Here is a 27,655-nt window from a genome sequence, read left to right on the forward strand (position 1 = left end):
AGAGCAATTAAGGAAACACTCCCATTTACCCTTGCAACAAAAAGAATAAAATACCTAGGAATAAACCTACCTAAGGAGGTAAAAGACCTGTATTCAGAAAACTGTAAGACACTGATGAAACAAATTAAAGATGATATCAACAGATGGAGAGATATACCATGTTCCTGACTGGAAGAATCAACATTGTGAAAATGATTATACTACCCAAGGCAATCTACAGATTCAATGCAATGCCTATCAAACTACCAATGGCATTTTTCACAGAACTAAAACAAAAAATTTCACAATCTGTATGAAAACACAAAAGACCCTGAACAGCCAAAGCAATCTTGAGAAAGAAAAACAGAGCTGGAGAAATCAGGCTCCCTTGACTTCAGACTATACTACAAAGCTACAGTAATCAAGACAGTATGGTACTGGCACAAAACCAGAAATACAGATCAATGGAACAGGATAGAAACCCCAGAGATAAACCCACACACATAGAGTCATCTTATCTTTGATAAAGGAGGCAAGAATATACAATGGAGAAAAGACAGCCGCTTCAATAAGTGGTGCTGGGAAAACTGGACAGCTACATGTAAAAGAATGAAATTAGAACACTCCCTAACACCATACACAAAAATAAACTCAAAATGGATTAAAGACCTAAATGTAAAAGGCCAGACACTACAAAACTCTTAGAGGAAAACATAGGCAGAACACTCTATGACATAAATCACAGCAAGATCCTTTTTGACCCTTCTCCTAGAGAAATAGAAATAAAAACAAAAATAAACAAATGGGACCTAATGAAACTTAAAAGCTTTTGCACAGCAAAGGAAACCATAAACAGGATGAAAAGACAACCCTCAGAATGGGAGAAAATATTTGCAAATGAAGCAACTGACAAAGGATTAATCTCCAAAATATACAAGCAGCTCATGCAGCTCAATATCAAAAATACAAACAACCCAATCCAAAAATGGGCAGAAGACCTAAATAGACATTTCTCCAAAGAAGATATACAGATTGCCAACAAACACATGAAAAGATGCTCAACATCACTAATCATTAGAGAAATGCAAATCAAAACTACAAGGAAGTATCTCACCTCACACAAATCAGAATGGCCATCATCAAAAAATCTACAAACAATAAATGCTGGAGAGGGTGTGGAGAAAAGGGAACCCTCTTGCACTGTTGGTGGGAATGTATACTGATAGAGCCACTATGGAGAACAGTATGGAGGTTCCTGAGGAAACTAAAAATAGAACTACCATATGACCCAGCAATCCCACTACTGGGCATATACCCTTAGAAAACCATAATTCAAAAAGAGCCATGTAGGGGAGGGGGTGGGGTGAGATGTGACAGGGTGAGAGAGTGTCATGGACATATATACACTACCAAATGTAAAATAGATAGCTAGTGGGAAGCAGCCGCATAGCACAGGGAGATCAGCTCGGTGCTTTGTGACCACCTAGAGGGGTGGGACGGGGAGGGTGGGAGGGAGGGAGATGCAAGAGGGAAGAGATATGGGAACATATTGTATATGTATAACTGATTAACTTTGTTATAAAGCAGAAGCTAACACACCATTGTAAGGCAATTATACTTCAATAAAGATGTTTAAAAAAAAAAAAAAAAAAGAGCCATGTAGCACAATGTTCACTGCAGCTCTATTTACAATAGCCAGGACATGGAAGCAACCTAAGTGTCCATCAACAGATGAATGGATAAAGAAGATGTGGCACATATATACCATGGAATATTACTCAGCCATAAAAAGAAACGAAACTGAGTTATTCATAGTGAGGTGGATGGACCTAGAGTCTGTCACACAGAGTGAAGTAAGTCAGAAAGAGAAAAACAAATACTGTATGCTAACACATATATATGGAATCTAAAAAAAAAAAAAAAAAGGTTATGAAGAACCTAGGGGCAGGACAGGAATGGACACGGGGAGGGGGAAGGGTAAGCTGGGACGAAGTGAGAGAGTGGCATGGACTAATATATACTACCAAATGTAAAATAGATAGCTAGTGGGAAGCAGCCGCATAACAGGAGATCAGCTCAGTGCTTTGTGACCACCTAGAGGGGTGGGGTAGGGAGGGTGGCAGGGAGACGCAAGAGGGAGGAGATATGGGGATATATGTATATGTATAGCTGATTCTCTTTGTTATAAAGCAGAAACTAACACACCACTGTAAAGCAATTATACTCCAATAAAGACGTTTAAAAATAAATAGTCATGCACAACAATGTTCACTGCAGCATTATTTACAATAGCCAGGACATGGAATCAACCTAAGTGTCCATCGAAAGATGAATGGATAAAGAAGATGTGGCACATATATACAATGGACTATTACTCTGACATAAAAAGAAATGAAACTGAGTTATTTGTAGTGAGGTAGATGGACCTAGAGTCTGTCATACAGAGTGAAGTTAAGTCAGAAAGAGAAAAACAAATACCATATGCTAACAGATATATATGGAATCTAAAAAAAAAAAAAGTTCTGAAGAACCTAGGGGCGGACAGGAATAAAGACACAGACGTAGAGAATGGACTTGAGGACACGGGAAGGGGGGAGGGTAAGCTGAGATGAAATGAGAGAGTGGCATTGACATATATACACTACCAAATGTAAAACAGGTATCTAGTGAGAAGCAGCTGCATAGCACAGGGAGATCATCTCGGTGCTTTGTGACTACCTAGAAGGATGGGACAGGGAGGGTAGTAGGAGGGAGATGCAAGAGGGAGGGGATATGGGGATATATGTATACGTATAGCTGATTCACTTTGTTATACAGCAGTAACTAACAGAACAATGTAAACAATTATACTCCAATAAAGATGTTAAAAAAAATAAGACAAACACATTTTTTAAATTATTTTATTTATTTTTGGCTGTGTCAGGTCTTAGTTGCGGCACGCTGGATCTTCGTTGAGGCACGTGGGATCTTCCGTTGTGATGCGTGGGCGTCCCTCTAGTTGTGGTGTGCGGGTTTTCTCTTTTCTAGTTGTGACGCGTGGGTTTTTCTCTCTAGTTGTGGCCCGCGGGTTTTCTCCCTCTAGTTGTGGCGTGCAGGTTTTCTCCCTCTAGTTGTGGCAGGCAGGCTCTGTAGCTGTGGCACGTGGGCTCTAGAGCGTGTGGGCTCTGTAGTTTGCGGCACGCGGGCTCTCTCGTTGAGGCACGTGAGCTCAGTAGTTTTGGCATGCGGGCTTAGTTGCCCCGTGGCATGTGCAATCTTAGTTCCCCGACCAGGGATCAAACCCATGTCCCCTGCATTGTAAGGTGGATTCTTTACCATTGGATCACCAGGGAAGTCCCAAACACATGTTACTGATACAAAGAAAAATGGTACTATAACTGTGTTGAGAGAAATGGTGGTAATAGAGGATATTAATAGCTTTCACTTACTTGTTCTTCCTTCTTGCATTCGTAAGTCAACAAGGTAGAAAACCTGAGGTCCTTCAGAAAGAAGAGCCAATGGTTCAGAAAGTTACTAAGGCATTTAAAAAGAAATAGAGGGAATTCCCTGGCGGTCCAGTGGTTAGGACTTGGCACTTTCACTGCCGGGGCCCAGGTTCGATACCTGGTAGGGGAACTAAGATCCCACAAGCCACACAGCAGAGCCAAAAAAATTAAATAAAAATAAATAAAAATAAAAATAAATAGATATGTATGTATTCTTGAAAGCCCATTGCCTCCCTGCACTCTTATTACTTTGTGTCTTTTTGCTTTTTCCTCTCTTAGTACAGTACATATAACTGAACTGTCAGAACAACGGAAAGGCAGTGCCAGGCTACTGTTGGCAGTGACAAAAACAACCCTAGTCCCTTCTAGATCACATTCTACAAAGTATATCAAATCCTAATATTAAAATGCAAAATTCAAGATTTTCAAGGAGCAAGTTTTTATTTCAGAATAAATCTATTCTGTTAGTCTCACTGACATAAATGTTGTATATTACACTATAGAATAACCATATTAAAATATTTTTTCCTCACAATCCTGATACATTAAGAAATATATCATTAAAAAATTGAAAGAAATTTGAATTAATCCAAATGCCTTATTTTAAACTGATTAAATTATAATATTATCAACATATTTTAAAGAGAAATGGTAATTTTTGATTTCCCATAGCAACAGTGTTATATTGGCAAATGAGGTGAATACACCAGACAATAGTTAATAAAGTAAATGAAACAAGTGGATAACTAGAGAAAAAGAGATTTTTATAAGAGGAGATACAGACGTCGAATTAGGATGATAGATAGATAGATAGATAAATAAATCACCAGGATGGAATTATTATTAAAAAGATGAAAATTATGTCTTTTTCTGGAAAATAATGATTGGTTAAAAGGACAGTGAAGAAATGGTTTGTACAAAGCCTGGAGAAAGAATGAGAAAAATAATTTGTCAATGTATCACCAGCGTTATCTATAGAAAAAGCCCCCTGATGAGCAACCCCAGTATTTTAATTTACCCTCCAGTAGAATCAGGAGAATGCTATCAGTTTTCAGTACATCATCATATGCAAAGTCATCACAGGTTGATGGTACTGTCAATTAAGATCATCTAACCAGTTGTCTTGCTCACCAATCAATTTCCAATTTTAACTTAGCTTTTCATAGATTTCTTTCTCCCCACTGCAGGGGAAAAAAATCTACTGATCAGCTGGTGTAAGTACTACAATCCACTTAGCAATATTTCTTTCTGTAAATAGTAATTTGGCATTCTTTATTAATGTTAATTAGTGTTAGTCATCTCTATGGACCTATAAAGCCAAGGTCCATACTCGGGCCCTGTGAAGCCCCAACTAAACACTCTCACCCATAGCAGCTCTATCTCATATCTCTAACTGAACAAATACCAACACTTCCATAGAAACCTCTGTAAAATATCGTAAGATTGCTGTAAGAATTAAATGACATAATGTAGGTAAATGTTTTAGTAGAATCTAAAATTCTTCAATATAATAGTGTTATTTTATTACAGTTCTAAGATTATAGACCTATAAAGTACACAGTACAAATTTCCCTTTTCTCCTTCCCAAGAATTCCTCCTGTATTCTTGATTTTGGTTATTCTTACCACCCTATAACCAGCCACCCAAGTCAGAAACCTGGGAGTCATTCTAGACCCCTTCCTCCCTTCTTACTCCTGCGTTCAATTTGTTCTCTTGATTTTCCCTTTTAAAACTAAACTATTCTTTCCCAGGGGCCCCAATATTCTTTATATAGGCTTTCATTACCTTTCCTCTGAACATCTGTAACAGCCCCCTTCCAAATCTATCCTCTATACCCCCTTCCACACAAATCTAATCATTTCACAATTTTCACAAATTCAAAATTATCAGCACTCAAATTAAAAAGGCTCCCTTTAAAATAACTAATTCTTTTTAAGATACGATTGGTCTCGATAAAATTTATTCTGAAATATACTTTTTGTTTTAATATACTTTTAAAAGAATATGAGACTAAACTTATTATTTTGTTGATAACTGAATTATAACAAAATCAACTCCTGATGAAATGGCTTAAGTTGTGGAAAAATATTGCAGATAGCCCCAAATCAAAATTAATGCAAAAGTCAATGGTCAACTAGCCAGGAGTGGGTAAATTTTTGTTTTTGCTGTTTTTAAATAAACTTTTTTATTTCAGAACCACTGTAGAGTTACAGAGGATTGTGAAGACACTGCAGAGAGTTCCTCACCTCTACTGTTAATATTGTACATCAGTATGGTACATTTGTTAATTAATGAACCAGCACTGACTGCTATTAACTACTTCATTCCAACTTCCTTAGTTTTATTTCATGTTCCTTTTCTGCTCCAGAATACCACATTACATTTAGTTGTCATGGCTCCTTAGGCTCCCCTTGGCTCTGACAGTTTCTTAGACTTTCCTTGTTTTCGATGATGTTGACAATGTTGAGGAGTACTAATCAGTTATTTTGTAGACTGTCCCTCAGTTGGAATTTGTCTGGTGTTTTCCCATGATTACACTGGGGTTATGAGTTTTGAAGAAGAAGGTCTCAAAGGTAGTGCCACTTCATCACGTCACATCAAGGGTACACACTATAAACATGACTTATCACTGTCGATGTTAACCCTGATCATATGGCTGAGGCAGTGTTTGTGAGGTTTCTCCACCACAGAGTTACTCTTTCTCCCCTTTTCTATACTATAGAACACTAAAATATACCATACACTCTTTGGAAAGAAGTCACTATGCGCAGCCTAAACTTAACACATGGAAAGTTATGCTCCACTTCCTTGAAGGTGGAATATCCACGTAAATTATTTAGAATTTTTCTACACTGGAGATTTGGGGTAGATTAATTTTAACAGAGACCTATAACCCTCTCATCCTAATTAGAAAGCTGCTAATTAATGTTCATTCCTGATCTTCCCCCCACAAAAAGCAAACAAACAAAAACAAATAATATGATGCCTCAAGAAAAGAGCCAATCTTTGGGCCTAGCCTGCAAGATGAGCTAAGAAAAAAACAGAATAGCCCCTGGTGCCCTCACCCTCATGTCCAGAGCAGCTCTGAGTGGTCTGTCTCCTTTCTTCTCATGGGGTAGACAATCTGAGGAACCCACAAGATAACCACAAAGGTCAGCTGTTCCCCACAGCACCTTAGTTAATTAAGAGGATTCTGCTGTTAGGTTGCAAGAACTGAGGCCCATAGAGTTACCGGGATAAGGGTGTTACAGCTCAATAAATCAATAATTATACTAAGCCAATAGACTCTCACTTGTGGAGCACAGGATGAGATTTGAAGATACTTTCCCTAACGTTCAAACACTCTTCTTTATTTCTCAGTCTGGTTGTTTTCCAAAAGGTTAAGGACGTGGATGATTTAAGGATAAGATCTTACTACCAGTTAAGCAGGCATTTGCGAATACTGCCAAAGAAGCATTAAGTTCCGGAACAACTAATAGTGGTGCCTAGCATAATCCCTGGCACATGGTAATACTCAAACGTTCGCTGAATGATGAACAAATGAGTTCTAAGAAGCAGAGGGGACAAGCAGCTGTCTGCCTGGTATGTAACAGTCAAATGGCGCTGGGTCCATTTTTAGGACCTGCCATGCTTTGCAATCTTTCTTCAGAGATGGGCAACATTTTTCCAAATAAACCATAGTAGCTAAACTGAGGAGGCCTTACCTATTAGGATTACTTAATGTAAAAAGACATTAGAACGGCACAACAGCACATATTAGGTGTTCAATAAATGCCTGCTGAGTTAATGAACAATCCCTCAAATATAGTTTAAGCATGTTACTCCAGAATCCATAAAGAAACTTAATAAAAAAGTTGATGAATCCCAAGTAGAAGTTCTGTAGGGCATGCTAAAAGCATGTTAGTATGTAACGGTCTGAATACATTTTTATTCAATACACACCCCTATCTAACTGGATGGAGACAAGAAGTCTAGGAGGGTATATACCAAAATGCTATCTGTGATAATCACTTTAGTAAATGAGTATGGATAGTTTTTATTTTCTTTCATCTATTTATAGTGATAGACATGACTCAAATGTTTTTTAATTCTTTTTTTTGGTGTGCTTTAATTTTCTTCCCACAAACTCTTTTTTGACAGACACCGTAATTAAAAGGTTCATTAATTTAGCTTAAATTCATTAACTAGGAATTTGGTAATGTAGTAGAATTTAGCTCAAAATGAGAGAAATATGCAATGACAATGCAGGCTACAGGAGAGCTGTACAGGTGAGTACTCAGTCATTCTTAAAATAAGACAACCAAAATGATCTCTTCTATGATGTAAGGCAGGGAAGCCTAGTTTACTCATCTTTATACCCGCTTTGTGCACGGAGTATTAGGTGCTCAAAGTTAGCTGAATGGAACAAAAGAAGAAACAATCAAGTGAACAACCATCTTTCTGAGCATACTGGAGCAAGAATGCTCACCATGCTACATTTTTGGTTTACGTTCCAGTCCCCAAGAGTCCATTCCTTAACTACTTGCATTTTCATAAACCAGAGCAACAGCAGGCACAGTGGTGAAGATCTCAGTCTGAAGCCAAACTACCTGGGCTCACATTCTGGCACCAGCAAACTGAAGAGCTAATGACTTGAGAAGGTTACTTACCTTCTATGTCTCAGTTTCCTCATCTATAAAATGTGAGAAGAATCACAAATCCTATTTCATAGTATCGTTATGAAAATTTTAAAGGGCTTAGAAGAGTACCTGGACCTTCATACACTATATGAGTGTTTGCTTGGCGGGGGGGGTACTTTTACTGCTACAAAATGGTCAGCAAAGATGGGGTAATTTAGAAACCTGAAAATTAACCTATCTTAACACTCTGAGATGTGTCATTTTATCACAACGTGTCTAAAATTATTTCAGGGCTTCCCTGGTGGCGCAGTGGTTGAGAATCTGCCTGCCAATGCAGGGGAAACGGGTTCGAGCCCTGGTCTGGGAAGATCCCACATGCCGCGGAGCAACTGGGCCCGTGAGCCACAACTACTGAGCCTGCGCGTCTGGAGCCTGTGCTCTGCAACAAGAAAGGCCGCGATAATGAGAGGCCCGCGCACTGCCATGAGGAGTGGCCCCCACTTGCCGCAACTAGAGAAAGCCCTCGCACAGAAACGAAGACCCAACACAGCCAAAAATAAATAAATAAATAAATAAATAAATAAAAAGAAAACAGCTAGCTGTCTCTTTAAAATTATTTCAATATCTAGAAAAGCTGACTCTTTAAAACTGCCAAATATCTATAGAAGCATTCTTTATGTCACTGTTTTAAAATAGCCATCCAAAAAAATTAAACTGCTATGTTATTAAATGTTAAAGACAAAAAGAATGTCAAGGACAAATTTCCCTTCTAGGAGAATAAGCTCAGAAAACTGATAACTGTTTTTCTTGATTCTTAACTGAATCAATACTTAAGAGACTATATTTGAATTAAGAACAGAGTATAGTTGGTTTCTCTTGGGCATTCTTAGGCTTGTAAGATCTTAAATTGTATCTCCATAGGTTTGTGGAATTTGATGTTATATTTTTTTCTCCTTGGCTAAAAAATAAACTTCAATATTAAAATTTATGGTAAATATGCTATTAAATTTATAGCAAAAGTATTTTTCCTCTGCAACATACACTATGTGGCAAAGTTACATATAGGTTAATGACTATTTAAGTCTGCAGTAAAGTGTGAAATGATCATGCCTACATGCAATTTCAGAAAATAAAAGTGGAATGGCAATGTAGAAGGGAGGAAAAAACCACCTCACGTTTGAGCATAAAATAAAATTTAATTAATGCATTTTAATAGTTATATAAGTATATATAGTTTCAATATAAAAGGACACAATTACTCAAAAGCATTCCAGACACTGTTTCTCACCTAAGTACTACAAAAAAATTTACTCAAATTGACAATGAATTTAAAGTTTTAAGTAGCATTTCCAAGATTTCATTTACACATTACTCCTTTCTTCCTTAGTGATCTCTCTCCACCCTCAATATATAGGTTCTATTTACCATTTTTACAAATTTGCCATTCAAATATTATTTATTAAATTTAAAAAGAATGTATAGCAACAACTAGCTCTAAAAGGTAACACTACAAAATCCCTTCTGGCCTTTAGCTGTATAAAATATCATTATCCTGATTTTTTACCAATAAAAAAATCAGGTCATGAAACATATTTTGGCAGCAGAGGGATTTTACTTGTTCCATATCTGTCTAAAGATTGTCTTGCTACTCGCCAGGGTAATATTTTTCCTCTTTCTTTTTTTCTCTGCAGTGCATCTAAGTTTAGTGACAGCCGCATCAGGCTTTCCTAGTCTCAGCGCAAGCTCAGTGAAAATCTGGGATGTGTAAGTGGAAACATGAGAGACCGCTTTATTTGGCAGTGCTTTGGAAAAAAAAAAAAAGGAGGACAAATGGCAAGGCAGTGTTTGGACCGCAGGATGAACAATCAATAGGCAGAAAGCAAGATAGAGGCTTCCTCAGCTTCTGGATCGACAATCGACAGCTGAGAGACTATTTTTTGCTATGGTTGACTAAATATGGTCAGGGAAGAGAGAGGCACAAGAGAGCCTGTTTGCCTGGGAGTGCATGTTTCAAATGCTTAGCTGCCTATAAAGCTGTAACAGTTCAGCCTGTGGCCACTGAGGGAAGAATATAAGTTAACCTTTGTAGTGACCATGTGGAAGTCCTGACCTTGCTTGCAGACTTGACCTCTGGATATGACAAGGTAGCTTCAATACAGATCTACCATTTAATCCTGGAAACTAAAACAAACAAAAAAAATCTCACAGCAAGAAAGATGCAGAACATTTCCTGAGAAGTCAGAAGACCCCAATGCATTCTGGTGCGCAAAGAAAACAGGGTGAATGTCTACAGTTACTTGGGGGGGAGCAAGGTGTGTTTTGATTTTTGTTGGGTTTTTATGTCTTTTTTAGATTATAAAATTAACCTCCTCTGCAACTTTTTCCCCAATTCTGAAGCATTCCATCTGAGAAATAAGTGAGGTTCATTTTCTTGGCCGTTGTAGCAACCTTCCTCCGTTGCTTAACTTTCTGTCCAGCAGATACAAGGTGCTTATAACTGTGCAATACTAGTAATATGACATTCCAAATCAAATGGCCAACGCTGATTCAATTTTACTGTAGTTTTTTTTCTTTTCCCTTAAGCATAAGGGAAGGGAGAGGGAAAAGATGGCTGACTTATTTTTGTTTGTTCATTTGTTTTTCAAATTTATCTTAAAAGGTGAGGTTCTGTGTTCACTGTTTCTTCCCCCTTACTTCACCCGGCTCATGAAAAGAAGCGCTAATTCAGCAAACAGAGTGAAGAAACAATCAAGATGAGATGGCTGCTGCTGATGTGACTCTCTAGGTCTTTCTCTCTCTTCCTGCTGCTAACGCTGCATGACACTAAGCTTACAGGTAACACAGCACCACAGGCCTGTACTTTTAAGGATGCTTATGACTTTCTGCATGCTTACCTATTACCGACTCGATACATGTTTTTATTGTTAGATTAAATTCTATCTGGGCACAGCCTAGTTTCACAGTTCAAGTAGAGAGCTTATGTAGTATAAAAAGGAACGCTGTTAAATATCATGACAGGTAACTCGATCTCAAACTTGTACAGATCCATTCCTGTCATTTACATTATTAAAGAGTTCGTTTTTATTGTTTCAGATTAAATGGTGGTTTTGCATCCCTAGTAAATCACATCCTGCTTCCAAAGTACACTATCGCTTAAAAACTATTAACTATTTCAAGGTTTAGTCAACCAAGATACTTGGTAGATCACAAAATACTTTTTATTGCCAACTCTAATAGTTGGGCACAAAAATAAATCAGAATGTGCATGGTGAAATTCTAACTCTGCATTGCTGAAACTGCTGTAGTACTGGGCTATCTGTTGCTACATTCTGATTTGCTCTCTATAAGCTGCACTAGCTTTTTATCACAGGCTGCAGAAATTCTACTTTCTGTGTCTTTTCTTCCCGTCCTTTCTCAGACAGGAAAATTTCTCATGGTTTTCTTTTAAATTAACCTTTTAATACCACAATAATAAAAGGCAACTCACCAACTATAATTTCTTTTCATGCTAAATGATCAAGCTAAAACTCAACTGCTCATAGGCTAATACCTTTCAGCTGTTTTTAAGTGAGACTTTGGACAGTACTGTTCTGGTACTTATCCTTTATATTAAAAACAAAAAAACAAAGACTCAAAACAACTCAACTCACCAAAATTAGATATTAATTCATCTATCTAAATTTATATTTAACCCAAAAGGAGCACCAAAGTGCAAAATTCAGGTAAGTAACTAATAAAAAGGAACAACAAAGAAGTTTTCAAATGATCATGAGTTCTTATCTATGACCTTAAAAAAACTAACCAAAAAAATCATCATCTTTAAAAATTCAGTTCATTCACACTCTAAAAAGATCTGGTTTTTCTCCTTGTCTTTTCAACTTTAGAGTTAATATCAGAAGAAGTACTAATTGGCTGTTAAGTTTTTAATAAGACATTTAGTTTGTAAAAAGAATTTGCACCAAATTAATTATTGTCTACTTGTAGGATCTAGAAGCAAACTGCAAAATAAGAAGAAATTTGCTCTGAAGACTATGAAGAAACACTAGGCTGATCTTACCAATATCTGAAATACACTCTGTAAATCCCCACTGATACTATGGATCTCTTGCAGAACCAAACCAGGACAAAGTTCAACAGATAACTGGTCAAAGTTTAAAAGTGTATGTCCACCAAGAACAAGGAACCATGAATGGCACTAATGCCATGCCTCAGGTAAATCTGTTATAAAGTTTAGTCTTTGATAGTCTCTGCAAATGATCTACCATTTCTCTCCATCAGTAAGCTGAATGTTTTACTAACAAATGCGAAAATAAAACATTTCGTGTTTTTACAGCTAACAACTTAGTAATACCTACTCAGAGTACATACTTCTTTATGTACCCATATGAACATACAATGCTATGGAATGTAAAGAAGTATGTATTTTTGGTAGGCAATAAACCGCCAAGAGGGAACTAGAGTGCAGCTATGTGAATGACCTTCATATGGTAAATTAACCTAATATCAAAGAGATGACCTTTGGCAATACTAACACCAAAAAAATGTACCTACTACTTACAGATGGAAACTAAATGTTGCTAAGATTTATATTTTGTGAAGAAAAAAAGTTTTACTGAAGTGGATTTAAAATTATCATGAAATTCCTTTTAAATCTTTTAAGTTAAGCATACTACATTTTACATTTTTTAAATTAAGTATTCACATGATTAAAGTTGAATACAAAAGAGAATAGAATATTACTAGTACAAAACAATGAGGGATACACATGACCTATTTTCTGTCTCCACAATTTGACATTAATTTAAATGTATCATATTAGTAGTGTTGACTGATTTAACAAAAGCCAACTTCATTTGCCTTTCAACAGCTCTTCTTCATATTTTGATAAATTTATAATTTAATAATATTAAGAGGAATTTCTGAAGCAAGTTTTGCTGTTTTAGGTTTTCTTTCTGAAAGCTATAGACATAGTTATGATTTTAAAAGGCTATCTTTCAAGTAAAATTCTGCTCTCAAAGAAAAAAAAATGGTCCTTGTCCTTCTCCCTAATCCAGTCTCCACTTTCAATGCTGTGTAAGTACTTAGAATGAATCAAGACATAAGATTTATTCATGAAAAATGACAAAATTCTGGGAAATAGCTGTAAGTCAACAGGGCACATTGGTCACAGACTGCCAAATATTTAAAATAAATTAATTTATTATCTATATTATCCTTGAATTTGCTTTCTCCAAAGAGGGCATATAAAATGAAAACACTATAGTCAAGAAACCAATTTATACAGAAAGAATAACCATCTTTTATTAGTACTATGCAATTATAATTCAATTTTTTATAAATATGATAGACCTATTTATAGTATGTTAGATATATTAAAATACTTTTTTGTATTTTATATAAAATTTATTTTGTACAATATATATTTATATACTAATAAATTATAAATGATATAGCTCTTAGCAACAATTTATAAGTAGTACCTACTTTAAGCTACTATAATAGACTTTGAAAAAAGAAATACTAATATTAATATTCATATATTCTAATCATTTCTTACTAAAAGTTTTATTTTGACTAGAGTATTCAGACATGTATTACATGTCTAAATTTTTTGTGTCACAGTTGAATAGAAATGGCTATAAGGTTATCCAATTTTCTGTTTAATAAGACAACTAGATAATTGTCAAAAGATGATTTTCATTTTATCGGCAGATTATAAAGAATGAGAGAATGACTAATAGATATGGTAGCATATAAATTATTGAACATTTATTGGAAGTTACAAAAAGTTCATAATTTTAAAATTCCACATTTTCAAAGAAAAAATCAGTTCAAAGCTTAACTCATTCAAGAATAGCCCTTCTTTCTGATCATCTACAAAGAGAATGGCAAAGCTGCATATTCCATTTGTTAAGTTTAACTGTACATGCCCTAAATACCAAAAACTGACAATATATACCTCAAAAGTAGAGGTTCCTCTATAAAACTACTCAAAGGGTATTACTGCATCCATGTTTTATAATAAACAATTATATTCATCATTCTATAGGTATATATGTTTTTAATAATTATTTTAAAACATCCCAGCAACTAAGAATCTCGTTGCTACAATATTAAGAGTATATAATCCCTAGAAAATAAAATGACAGCATCTGTTATTCATTTGAAAAAGTAAAATTACACACTGATTCTAGTGCTTACAAGTTCAACTTAACATATCTAAGAGTATTTTCAATCACTCTAAAATGTCACATCTATCACTTAGATCAGCTGTTCATTTTTAACTGAGTACATATTAAACTCTGGGCATCTGCTGACACTGGCGTAACTCAAACATTTCAACTGTCTCGCTGACAGGGATAACAGATGCTGACATTATCAAATGCTGTACTATTTTTTTTCCATGGCCTCTCCTTGCCCCGATATGGCCAGTATATGAAACTGAACTGCCATCCAAAAGCACACTTGAGCAACTGGATCTGCTAAACGGCTCCCATATAACTAGTAAAAATAGAAGCCAGTTTTATTGCTATCATCAGCACTGAAATCCACGCAATTTAACACCTGTTTCATTTCTATTAGAATGATGGAAATAATTGTAGTCACATTAATTTCACCAGCAGCATGACACTCATCAACCAACAGATGCAGAATATACTTAATATGAGAATTGTTTGAATATTACCTGAATTAGTGTTGACCTCCCAGTTTGGTTCAAAACAGATAACTATTTCTTTATATTTCACTGACAGCACTTATAGGCAAACTGTAACTGCTCAAACTTTTATTTCAAGGCAAATATTTTCAGAAGACATCCCTTCCCAATACTGAAATCCCCTTATAACAAAAATTTGTTCTACTGAGTTTTAATGGTAGTTTTAATACTCAAATTCATGATTCTTACTAACCACAAGTTAATGTATTATTAAGCTGATAATGAGAAGTAACTAGGCAATCTGTACCCAAAATGACAGAGAATTCGGTCAAGGAACTAGACCTTTAAAAGGGTTAAATTATTAACCTATGATTAGTAACACTACATAAGCAAAAAGAAAGAAAAATAAGCTATCATGCATGGCAGTTCCTTTCAACACAAGTCTAAGCAATACACCGCATACACGTGTCATCTATTTATAAACCAAAGCCCAGAAGTACTTTCTTAAGGCTACTCATTCCTCCACCCCGTCAGCAACTTGCTGTTAGTCCTTAAGTATAATACTAAAAAAAGCAGCGGCAGTAGAAAAGTATGACTAGCAGTGCTCTTCCCTAACCTATTTCACTTACTTATTTGGTTTACTGCCCAAGGATAAATAGATAACATTACTCTGATACACATCAAGATCTATTTGCTCTTTTAAATGGTGTGGGTTTTGAAACAGGTCACTGTCTGTATTTAAGAATTAAGCAAAAGTGTTAAAAATAAAGGCGTACATTGATAACTCCTTAATGCACTAAGGATGTGTTAAAGGGTAAAGATTTCTGCATGATTAGAGAAGGGAATAGTAGGAAAAGTGCCTTCAAAACATAAAGTTTTACATTCAATGGCTGAAATACTGATATGAGAATTGTATAAGGACCATAACCATAATTTTTCAAATAAAAAACATTTTAACTGTTCTGGGTCCCAAACTAGCGGCACTGCAATGCTTTGCTAGAGCTGGTAAAATGGAACCAAATCGCCTCTTCAATGGATTTGGTCCCCTTCAACCAGCTGTAGCTATGCATTGATTACTACAGGACAGCCAGCGTTTTCATTTATCAATATCAATCACATCAACTAATTTCAACTTATTTAAATTACTCAGATTGTGGTTTAAATCAAATAATTTGTTACTATTAATTCTACTTGGAAGAGCCATAATGGTAAATAATGTTTATAAACAGCTTTATGAAAAATGTGTGGATGACATAAGGCTTTCAAATAAAATTATTTTATTCATTTATGGTCTCTTGGTATTAAATTTCTTATCCTTCAGAAAAGAAATGGTATTGAAATGTAGACTATGCCACACAATTTTAAAAAAACAAAAACTTCCTTCAAAGGAAGAAAATATCTGGGAAGGTCACCTGAAACCATAACAGGAATGTCACAGTGTGGGCACGCACATTTTTAAATTAAAGAAAAATGTAACATTATATAAAATAAAACTCCAGCAATGTTGATTCACTACCTTCCATATGATTACCAGTTAATTCTACTGCTATTTAATAGAACATTGATAGGTAAGGTGGAAAAGGAGATGACGACACTGCAGAGCATCTTACAGACAGACTTAAACAGAAAGTATCTAATTCTTCTGACCCTGAACCAAAAGACTTTAATCCTCAAAAAAGAAACAAAAAACTAATAAGTATTGCTACCTTTTTACTTATGTAGACATTTCACCTCTCCAAACATGTTTCCTCAGTTGTAAAATGAGAAGACTTTTTCTAATTCTGAGTTAAAATGGTTTCTTCTGTCTTACAACCTCACTGGTCAGTACCAGGAAAGAAAAGCCAATTTTAAGAATACGAAACTTGATGTAGAAAAAAAAGAACTCAAAACAACCCAAGTTACAATTACAACCAATATATAACTTGTGTTATCTTCTGATATTCTTTCGTGTCCAATTAAAATCACACTTTACTGGGCAATGTACAGTCAAAACTGCATAAAATGTCTTAAGGAAATAGGAATAAAGAAGTTGTGTACCTTTTAACTAAAGCACCACTTTGTTGTAGAATGAAAGTTTTTTTTTTTTCTTTTTTTATGTCACCTGACACCAATTATCTGGTTGGAGGAGTCACTGTTATAAATTTCCAGAGGAATTCTCAAGAATTAAAGAAACAGAAGTAGTATTTTTTTCCTCCTTGTATAGGCTTAACATTATATTAAATATACTATGCCTATTCTCAATAAAGTTAAACAATTCAAAATATTTAAAAGTTACTTCCTAAACACTTTAATTTTCAGTCTATCTTAAACTTTATAACTTAAAAATATTATAACCTAAATTAAATTCCCTCAATAAAATCTCTTTTTGACCATCCTAATTTGAAATAATTGCTGTTTCAACTCTTGACCGTTTCTCTACAGAATTTATGTTTTAATTGATCATATACTCCTGTGATATCTAACACTGTCCTGACTGTCAAATTAAGACTAACATGTATTGAGTCCCCAGTATAGTCAAGGCATTACAGGAGATACACAGATAAATATTTGTGCCCACAATTTTATCAGAAAGAAACATAAAAATGCACATACTAAGGAACAGCACAAAGCAGATTATAAGTGCAAGAAAACAAAAACACAGAACAAGGAACTATAGGGCAAACAGAAAATAACTTCAGTGATGATATAGAGGAGCTCTGGAAGAGAGATGGTTAAGAAAAAGAAGGGATAAGGGCATCTTAATGAAAGAAAATGCTTAATAAATGAAGGAAGAGAGCAGACAATTTTAGGGAGAGAGAGTAGTATAATGTAGCTGAAGGGCAAGGTGGGCAGAAGGATTTTAATTAGTAGGAGATAAAGTTAGAAAGACAGGCTCATGAAGCACAAGAAGTGAGCATGATATATTAATACATTCTTAGTTAAATCATTCACTCCACGTGTTCCAGTCTTGCCTCACATACAGACCGTAATACAGAGAAAATAATATAAAGTGGCTAAGATCAGTGATTCTAAAGTCAAACAGACCTTGCTCAAGTTCCAACTGTTCCACTAGTCAGCTGCATGATCTTGAATAACTAAATTCATCTCTTTATAAGCCTCATATGCTTCATCTATAAAATGAGGATATTAACACCTGCTTCAAAAAGCTGTTCAAAGGATTGAATGAGATAATGCATGTACACTACTTAGTAGAGGCCAGGCATGTGGTAAATGCTATCATTATCATCTTTTATTTGAAAGGCAGGGAACATATAATACTACTGTGTCTCCTTTACAGTGCCAACGTATGAAGTGTTCAAATATTTGTAATTTGAAAAAGCAAATCAAGATATAACCTAAAACATTGTCATTTATTTCATCCTAGATTATACACCGATTGTTACAGCTACCAACAACCAATCACGATAAAATCCTTTTGTTCTCTGTGCTCACCCTCTAGTGGTGATCCTAAGAAGCTAAAAAAGAGCAAAAAAAAGTAAAAGGAAACATGATGTAAAAATGCAATACGGAACCAAAGAATAAGAATTCATGGTGTTTACAGTTAATAATACTGCATTGTATATTTGAAAGCTGCTAAGAGAATAGGTCTTAAAAGTTGTCACCACAAGAAAAAAACTTTGGAACTATGCGTGGTGATGGATGTTAACTAGACTTACTGTGGCAATCACTTCACAATATATACAAATATCAAATCATTATTTTGTAACACCTGATACTAATATGTTATATGTCAATTATACCTCAATTTTTTAAAATTTAGGGTAGATTAAATTATGAAAATAAACTTCTAAGTAAACATCTCCCTCAGTCAATATACATGGGCTTGATTCAACTATAAACAGAAGACATCTAATGTAGCATTTTCTAAAATGCTTCTCAAGGTAAAGTTGTTCCAAAAAATTCATTCATAGAAAGTTCTAGGTTAAGCAAAGCTAATAACCATTTTCCTTTTCTGTGAGACTTTGCAGATCCTTTATGAATTCTATGACTTCCCGAAAGTCTTTCTCGAACTTTAACCAGCAAGCACTTTTTTCAGTAGACCACCTATTACTATAACAATGATTGGAGGACCTCTATACTAGAAGTTTATAGGTAATTATATTATTAATAAGAAATTAGGTAACTTAATAGTTATTTAGCCACAAGTTTAAAAAAATAATTACCATGCAAATAAATAACATGGGGCTAGAGGACACCCGAGAATGATCTTGAAGAAACATAAATCTCCAAATGGAATGCATTTTAATTAAATCTTTAGAATATAAGCAAGTATTCCTGATACTTTATATCCATATTTAATATATATTTAAATAGTCATTTCATAATACTTGTATTAGTTTAACCAAAAAAAAAACATATAAAACTAATCTATTTAATGAAGTTCATAATTTCCACAGACCTTAAAACATTAAAGTAAACCAAAATTATTTCCTCATAAGTATCAGAAAAAGAGAACCAGCATCAGGAAAATATTTTTAAATTGCATATAAAATAGTAAAACGTGACATCTTTACCTGGGATTTCCTCTTAGTGCAGCATGGTGTAGAGCATTAAATCCATTATTATTTGTAATGGTAACATCTGCTCCCGCTTCCAGAAGAACCGCCAGGATATCATCACGTTTCTTACTTATTGCATCATGAAGAGGGGTATCACCTTCAGAATCCTTTTTTTTTTTTTAAGTTTAAAGAGACTTTCATTAGTTCTTTTTCAATTAATCATTATATGTAATGTTAATACTTATAATGAACTACTGAACAAAGAAACAAAAGCAGAAGCCATATCCAACAACCCGTTAACAAAACACGCTGTGTGTTAAATTTTAAAATGCAGGCAAGAAATATTAGCCTCATTATAGTAAAGAAATTCCTACTCAATCTAGATGTAAAAGACAATAAGCATGCTGTAGCTTTCCAAAGAAAATAAAAAATAAAATCAAAGAAGTACCCTCAAATATAATTTAGCAAATAACAAAATTTAATGAGGTGGAAAAGCTGCCCCCCACCCCAATTCATTAGCTTACAATGGCCTGCTATACCACATTCCCACCATTAATTGTTATACTCTAAAATTCCACAGCAAACCTGCACCAGTCTTGGGAGTCCCATAGTAATGAATTTAAAGTCAGTGGTTATCAACCTTGGCTGCACCTTAGAATCTGTGGGGAGTTCTTAAAAAATCCTAATACCCAGGCTGTTCTTCAGACCAACTAAGCCAGAATCTCTGGGGGTGAAAGCCAGGCATCAACAGTTTTTCAGAGCTCCCCAGATGATTATGTTGTGCAGTCACAGTTGAGAATCATTAATCTAAATGTTTTCAAAGGGCAGGAAAGTGGCTAGTTAACTCAAAGTGAAGACAAATGAAAAAGAAAATCTGACAGTCTCAGTCTATCTACCCTTTTCTCAAGGTACTTTTTTCATTAATCAATGATTTAGCAATAAGTTGTTATTCACTATCAGTCATCTGGATAAATGGGTAATTTAGACCTTTTTCATATCATAGTCATAAATACTATTCTCAGTAAAGCCATATATAGCCTATCCTACAGCATATACCACGGATGCCAAATCCAGTCTTCCACCTATTTTTGTAATAGTTTTACTGGAACATAGCCACAAACATCCATTTATGTATTATCTACAGCAGCTTTCAGGCTACAATGGCAGTGTTGGATAGTTGTGATAGAAATCATATGAAAGCCTAAAATATCATCCAGCCCATTACATAAAAAGTTTGCCAATCTCAGGTATATATTCATCCACACACATTAAAAAATTCCCAACACAAGTTCAATCCAACAATCCAACTTCTATCCGCCTATCTGGTGGCACTGAAAATTCACAGTCTCCAACTTGAGACGGGCTCTTAACATGGCTAGCATAAGCTTCTACAGGTCCTCATCTATCCTGCCTTCTGTTCCCCACAGTAGCTATTCCAAACCTTCATCATTCTTCTCAATCACCCTTTCTACACCTACCACTCCCCACTCACTCTCAACAGATGACTTTGCCTCCCATCTCAGACAAAAAAAGTTAGCAGGTATAAATTCCCACTCCTTCAACAGATTAACTCCCCTCAATTCCTCCCCCCATCCTCCAATCCAGCCATCAGAAGCTGTCGGTTCCCTACTCCATCAGTTCCAAAATGGATGTACCTCAGAAATATCAGTCCATAGTAACCATCTAGCTAAACAAAATCTCTGATTCTTTCAGTTCTTCTCAAACCCTCAGTCCCCTTACTCTGGTTCTTCTTCTTCATTACTTCTCTGAGATCTATCCAATTTAATTCACCTGGTTGCCAAAACTATAGATGGGAAGAATCATTTCTTAGGTGACACTTCCTTAGGTCCTACTACAAATCAATCTTAAAACCCTATATATATTTTCCAAATCAGAAAATCTTCCAAGACTGGATTAATGACTAGACCCAGACTCTAAGATAAATTAAGCTACAATTAAAATACTTTTGATACCTCTGAAGTAACTATAATGAAATGCTGAAGCTCACTGTCATGATCAATAAAGTTAAAGCAAATCAACTCAGAGCTGATATTTTCACAAGTCCCCATCCCCAACTCCCCCAAACAAAATCGATTTACTGACACTTTCTTAAAAAAGGCTTTTCTAAGAAGGAATAACTGCCAATTTTATGACATTCTATACCTTCAGTATCATTTAGTATGATTGATCATACAAAAAAGAACTGAAAACAAAAGAATGCTTACCACAAAACCATTTAGTACTTCCATTTAAAAGAATCCTAGCAATACCTGCAGAATATATTTCTTTAAAGGTTTTACCTGAAGACTGGGATGACAGCCAAAGTCCAATAAAGTCTTCACCACTTGAAGGTGACCTTTATTGACAGCAATATGAAGTGGTGTCTGCCGGCGCTTGTTTCGTGCATTCAGATCAGCGCTGCCTCGGTGCAGCACTTCTATAACAGCGCCTTCATCTCCAAAAGCTGCATGGTGAACAGCTCTATCTCCATCTTTATCCTAAACAGCAGCATTTAAATCTGAGTCAGTGAATATTTTAGAAAGAAAAATAAAACTCGAAGCTATAATAATTCATCAAGAACCAGATTAATGTGAGAAAAGGAAACAGAAAACAGAATGGAGCCAACAAAATAACTAGAAATTCGCTTGAATCGTGATTAACTCCAAAGATAAATGATGATCTGGATCATTATATCGTGCACACATATACCAGACCAATAGTTATTTCAGAAGTAGCTTGATTCTTCAGTACCCCTAATTTATCAGCCATGATGGTAAGCCAACATTAGAAAATGTTAAATCACGACACAACTATATGAAGTTATTTTCATTTTAAAAAATGTTACACAGATTTTTTTAATAACATAAAAATTACGCTAGCGATTGAGTAATTTAAAAAAAAGAATGAATGCCAAACAGTATGATCTCAACTAGCTTTAAGGGGGAGAAATATATCAACATGTTAACATTGGTTATCTCTGGCTGGTGAGCATACACTTTTCTGTATACTTAAGAACAGAAAAAAAATAAGTATTTCATTTAAAGATAAAAATGAAACATAAACAAGTATAATTCTATACATCCAAAATTCCAAAACTATTTCAGAGGAATCCAGTAGCAATGCCTCACCTTCTGCTTGCATATTTCTGAGGAGATGAGAGTAGAAAAAGACCCAACTGCTTTAATTTTTTTCAAATGCAAGAAACTGCTTTAAAAAAAAAAAAATGCTTGTACTGCACCATAAAGATAATATACACAGTCCATACCAAAAAGAGTCTCATTACCTTGTTAGATGCAGATGGAGAAGGATATTATAAGGGTATTGTCTTTATTCCATACACATCTCAAATTTTAACACCCAGATGTAAGCATACTCTCAGACTTTCTCCAACCCATGGTAGGCCCTGGTGGACTCTAGTTTTTGCAAGTGGTTTGAAAATCCACATGGCACTCGAGCTTACCTGAACTACTTTTCAAAGATAACACAGATAAATACCGCTGTGGTTAAATATATTTAAAACAAATAAACAAAACAGATGCTGGGGCTTCCCTGGTGGCGCAGTGGTTGAGAGTCTGCCTGCCAATGCAGGGGACACGGGTTCGAGCCCTGGTCTGGGAAGATCCCACATGCCGCGGAGCGACTGGGCCCGTGAGCCACAATTACTGAACCTGCGCGTCTGGAGCCTGTGCTCCGCAACAAGAGAGGCTGCGACAGTGAGAGGCCCGCGCACCGCGATGAAGAGTGGCCCCCACTTGCTGCAGCTGGGGAAAGCCCTCGCACGGAGACGAAGACCCAACACAGCCATGAATAAATAAATAAATAAATAAAATATTAAAAAAAAAAACAAAAAAAAAACAGATGCTGAATTCAAAACAGTTTTTGGTCTTTGCATATTTTCTCAAACAGATATTAAAAGTAAAACCGCTCAAGTAGAAGTCCATGATGACTTGACAACCATTCTTGAAAAGGTAGGAAACCAAGACTCAGGAGACTTCTACCTTACTAACATTCCAGCTAAACAAGGTTAGGAGTTTTTGTTATCTCTTAACACTAAGCATAAAGGAACTGGCAAACTACCACAGGAAAGATTTAAGATTCAACTCTTGTGCCTCTGAGTAGCATTATATTTAAACATTCCAGAAAAACAAGCTTCTTACAAAAAAAAGATATGTTTGTGTGTATGTATTGTTAACCTCTCTAGTAACACATTTCAGTATTTCAGAATCTTAGATGTAAGATCTTCCTAACCTCCAATCTGGATTTATTTTCTGTTATAATTTTTAAGCCTATCTAGTGGTACTCCTACCATTAAAAATGGGAATCCACTAACACTCACTGAATAAAAACAGGAACTATTTATGAAGTGTACCATATATTTATGATTGTTAGAAAACTGCTACCGAAACACTTTTATGCAGGTTCCATCAACAATTTGTTTACATTTTTTAAAAAAACCTAAAAACTTAAAACCCAAATATATGTCAAAGGGAAATACATAAGGAAAGTTTAAAGATTTTGGAAAATACATATACACACTAGAAAACAACAATTAATTTCCAGATTTTTATTCTAAATTAGAAAATCTCAGTTGAACAAAGACCTTAACTTACAGGTTTTGTTGCTTTCTTCCGAATTTATCTTAAATATTCCAAAAAACCTCAAACATTGAGGTCATTATTCTGTCTTTGATACTGCCAACAAACGAGATGTTGAGGGACAACACAATAGCTCACTCCCAAAAGATTACCTAAAAAGATTTGTAAAGGGGCCTCAAATTAAATCTTAAACTGATCTTGGTTCTTTCTATCCCCTTGCACCCCTGTTTCCTCTCAGCCTCCAAAACCTGCTCTTGCTCCACTCTTCCCTATCTTAGCTGATAAAACCACAGACTGTACAGTCAACAAAATCAGGATCTGTAGGTCATGCTCACCTACTTCCTTTCCCTGAATCCCTAGGTCAAACACCAAATTCTATGGCTATCTAATCTCTCTTGTCCAATTCTACAGCTAATTAATTCAGACCTTCCTTCATTCTCATTCACTTGACCTACTGCCATAGCTCACCCAGCATTCTTACCCAATCTATTCTTCACACAAAAAACAGAATTCTCTTTGTAAAACACAGAATTTATGTTTAAAACTCTTTAATGTAACTCCACTATATAAAGAACAAACTTCTTTTAAAGCCTACTTCTGTGGACCATTCCAGACTCATCTGCTGCCATGTTTCCTCATATATAAAACTAACTTACCAACGTACTTCACCCCATATGTTCATGTGCTGCTCTCAGACTTCAATGCTCTTATTCATTACCTTGTTGGTTTGAAAATACACATTCTTTTAAAACTCAGCTCACGTAACTCCTCTCCTATGAAACTTGCCCTGACTCTCACAAAATTATTTTAACTCTTCTTCTGTCATCTCACTTATCACACTACAGAATAATAATTTGTTTGCAAGTCTGTCATTTTTATTTGACTGTGAGCTTCGTGGGGGCTACGACTGCATCTTAATCATCTTTATTCCCAAGACGTATCATAGTACCTACTACTAGTAAGAACCAAAATGGGCGTTGAATTGAATCCTTAATATGCCTTAATAACAATCATGCATTTTTTTTCTCAATCATTTTTTTAATGATTTTTTTATTGTGGTAAAATACAAATAACATACCCGTGTCTCTGCATCTAAAATAAGTCTCCTACAGACTGCGCACAGTTAGAATATTTTTTTTAATCCATTCTGCCATCTCTGTCTTTTGGAGTTTAATCCATTTAAAGTAATTACTGAGAAGGAAAAACTTCCATCATTTTGCTATTTGTTTTCCATATGCCATACAGCCTTTTTTCCCCCTCATTTCCTACATTACTGTCTCTTTTGTATTTAGTTGATCTTTTGTAGTGAAATGTTTTAATTTCCTTCTCATTTCCTTTATGCTATAACTGTTTTCTTTGTGGTCACCACAGGGATTACATTTAACTTCCTAAAGTTATAACAATCTAATTTGAATTTATACCAGCTTAATTTCAACAACATACAAAAACTACTTGTTTACAGCTCCATCCCCACCCCTTTCAAGTTACTGATGTCACAAAATTACATCTTTGTACACTGTGTGCCCCAAAACATAAGCTAATAACTGTTTTTTAAAAATCCATCAGTCTCTTAAATTATGTAGAAAATAAGATGTGGAGTTACAAACTGTTGCTAAAATAATGCTTTCTTTTATAATTGCCCTTGTATTTGCCTTTACTGAGATTTTATTTCTTCATATGGCTTTGGGTTACTGTCTAATATCGTTTCATTTCAACCTGCAGGACTCCCTTTTGGGATTCGTACAAGGCAGGTCCAGTGGCAACAAACGCCCTCAGCTTTTGTCTGGGAATGTCTTAATTTCTCTCTCATTTCTGAAGTACAGTTTTGCTAGATATATGATTCTTGGTTGACAGGGGTTTTTTTGTTTTTTGTTTTTTCCTTTTTAGCACTTTGAAGATATCAGCCCACTATCTTCTGGCCTCCAAAGTTTTTGATGAGAAATCTGTTGAAAATCTTAAAAGGATCTCTTATAAGTGACAAGTTGCTTCTCTCTTGCTGCTTTCAAGATTCTCTCTTTGTCTTTTGAAAGTTTGATTATAATGTATCTCAATGTAGGGCTGAGTTCATCCTATTTGGAATTCATTCTGCTTTTTGGATGTTTATATCTTTCATCAAATCTGGGGAGTTTCTATTCAAATAAACTCTCTGCCCCTTTCTCTCTTTCTGCCTTCTCTTTCTAGGATTCTCACAATGCGTATGGTGGTCCACTTGATGATGCCCCACAGGCCCCTTAGGCTCTCTTCATTTTTCTTCAGTCTTTTTTCTTTCTGTTTCTCAGACTTGATAATTCCCATTGTCCTATCTTCCAGTTCACTGGTTCTTTCTTCTGCCTGGTTAAATCTCTCTTTGAATACCCCTATGAATTTTTCATTTAAGTTCTTGTACTTTGCAGCTTTGGAATTTTTTAGTTTCTTTTTAGGTTATCTATGTCTTCATTGATATTTCCATTTTGTTCACACATCATTTTCTTGACTTTCTACACATCTTCATTTAGTTCTTTGAGGATCTTTAAGACAACTGTTTTAGAGTCATTGTCTAGTAGATCGCCATCTGGTTTTTCTCAGATACATTTACTTGTTGGTTTATTTTTTTTCCTTTGAACGGGCCATACTTTCCTATTTTGCTGTTTACCTTGTGATTTTTCTGTTGAAAACTGGACATTTGAAACTAATAATGCCATAAGTCTGGAAATCAGAGTCTTCTCCTTCTGCAGGGTTTGTTTTTGGTTTTGACTGTTTTAGCCTGTCTTCATGCTTACAGCCTGAAGTGTAAACTTAAGGTCTCCTTGGGTCTTTTCTGAGCCTGCACCTTTCCTCAGGTATGTGCAATGCCTTTCTAATTTCCCTCATATATGCAGTTGCTTTTGAATGTCATAGTCTTTAATGCCAGGTTCCCAAAAGGAGAAAAAGAGAAAAATAGGAGGGGAAGCAGAAAAGAGCACAGACCCTTAAATCCTCTGGAAGTAACTTCAGCCAATGAGGAAGAGCTTGCAACAACGGGAGGGTGCAACAATGGCTACCCACCTCTGTGCCTGCACCTCCATAATGAGAAGCAGCAATCAAGGATTAGAACACCTTGCAAGCTGATCTAAGAACACATACCTGGGCTGCCTGTCACTGGGCTGGAGGGTGGGGTATGTGTAGTTCCTGCTGAGCTAAGAGCTGAAATTGACCAAAATTAACCACAATTAACCCCCAAGCCTTCCCTTGGAAGTCACAAGCCTTCAACAGAAGCCAGAGTTCTAAAATAGTTACATCAGAAAGATTCTGCCAGTGCAGTTGTTGTCTAGATGGGGAGATGGATTCCTAGTACTTCCTACTCTACCACCATCCCAGAATCCTCTTGGTAACCATCATGATTTTTTTTTTTTTTTTGGCTGCATTGCGTCTTTGTTGCTGCACGTGGGCTTTCTCTAGTTGCAGTGAGCGGGGGTTACTCTTCATTGCAGCGCGTGGGCTTCTCATTGCTGTGGCTTCTCTTGCTGCGGAGCACAGGCTCTAGGCGCACAGGCTTCAGTAGTTGTGGCTCGCAGGCTCTAGAGCACAGGCTGAGTAGTTGTGGCACACAAGCTTAGTTGCTCTGCGGCATGTAGGATCTTCCCAGACAAGGGCTTGAACCCATGTCCCCTGCATTGGCAGGCAGATTCTTAACCACTGCACCACCAGGGAAGTCCCCATGATTTCTGCCATCAATGAAATTAAATACTTCCTGAACTCACTGATATTTTCAGTAAATTAGGTGAACTATTATATTATTAGGTCAATATTTTATTATTCTCAAATATAATATTGTACTTCATCTTATTTTCCTTAAAACTTGTTC

At 35.7% G+C, this 27,655-nt stretch overlaps 1 protein-coding gene and 1 long non-coding RNA gene across 10 annotated transcripts in view; one reads left to right on the forward strand and one right to left on the reverse strand.

The window, feature by feature from the left end:
- Window positions 1-27,655, reverse strand: part of MIB1 (MIB E3 ubiquitin protein ligase 1) — a 120,195-nt gene that overhangs the window by 35,526 nt on the left and 57,014 nt on the right. For all 3 annotated transcript variants that reach the window (XM_082353511.1, XM_082353510.1, XM_082353512.1), the window contains exons 11-12: window positions 21,538-21,735; window positions 19,253-19,404 (exon numbers count right to left, since the gene is read on the reverse strand). In XM_082353511.1, the coding sequence (XP_082209637.1) occupies window positions 19,253-19,404; window positions 21,538-21,735 (350 nt within the window). The remainder of the gene's footprint in view (window positions 1-19,252; window positions 19,405-21,537; window positions 21,736-27,655) is intronic.
- Window positions 2,844-19,230, forward strand: LOC309610575. 7 transcript variants are annotated; one of them, XR_014234025.1, is made up of 5 exons: window positions 2,844-10,395; window positions 10,798-10,918; window positions 11,177-11,224; window positions 12,068-12,295; window positions 18,103-19,230. It is a non-coding gene; the product is annotated as an uncharacterized lncRNA (long non-coding RNA). The 7 variants fall into 7 exon arrangements; XR_014234026.1 differs by lacking the exon at window positions 11,177-11,224 and having other exon boundaries at window positions 2,846-10,362; window positions 10,743-10,918; XR_014234027.1 differs by lacking the exon at window positions 11,177-11,224 and having other exon boundaries at window positions 2,847-10,344; window positions 10,743-10,918.

This window comes from Balaenoptera borealis (genome assembly GCF_965194805.1).
Source record: "Balaenoptera borealis genome assembly, chromosome: 14".
NCBI classification, from domain to species: domain Eukaryota; kingdom Metazoa; phylum Chordata; class Mammalia; order Artiodactyla; family Balaenopteridae; genus Balaenoptera; species Balaenoptera borealis.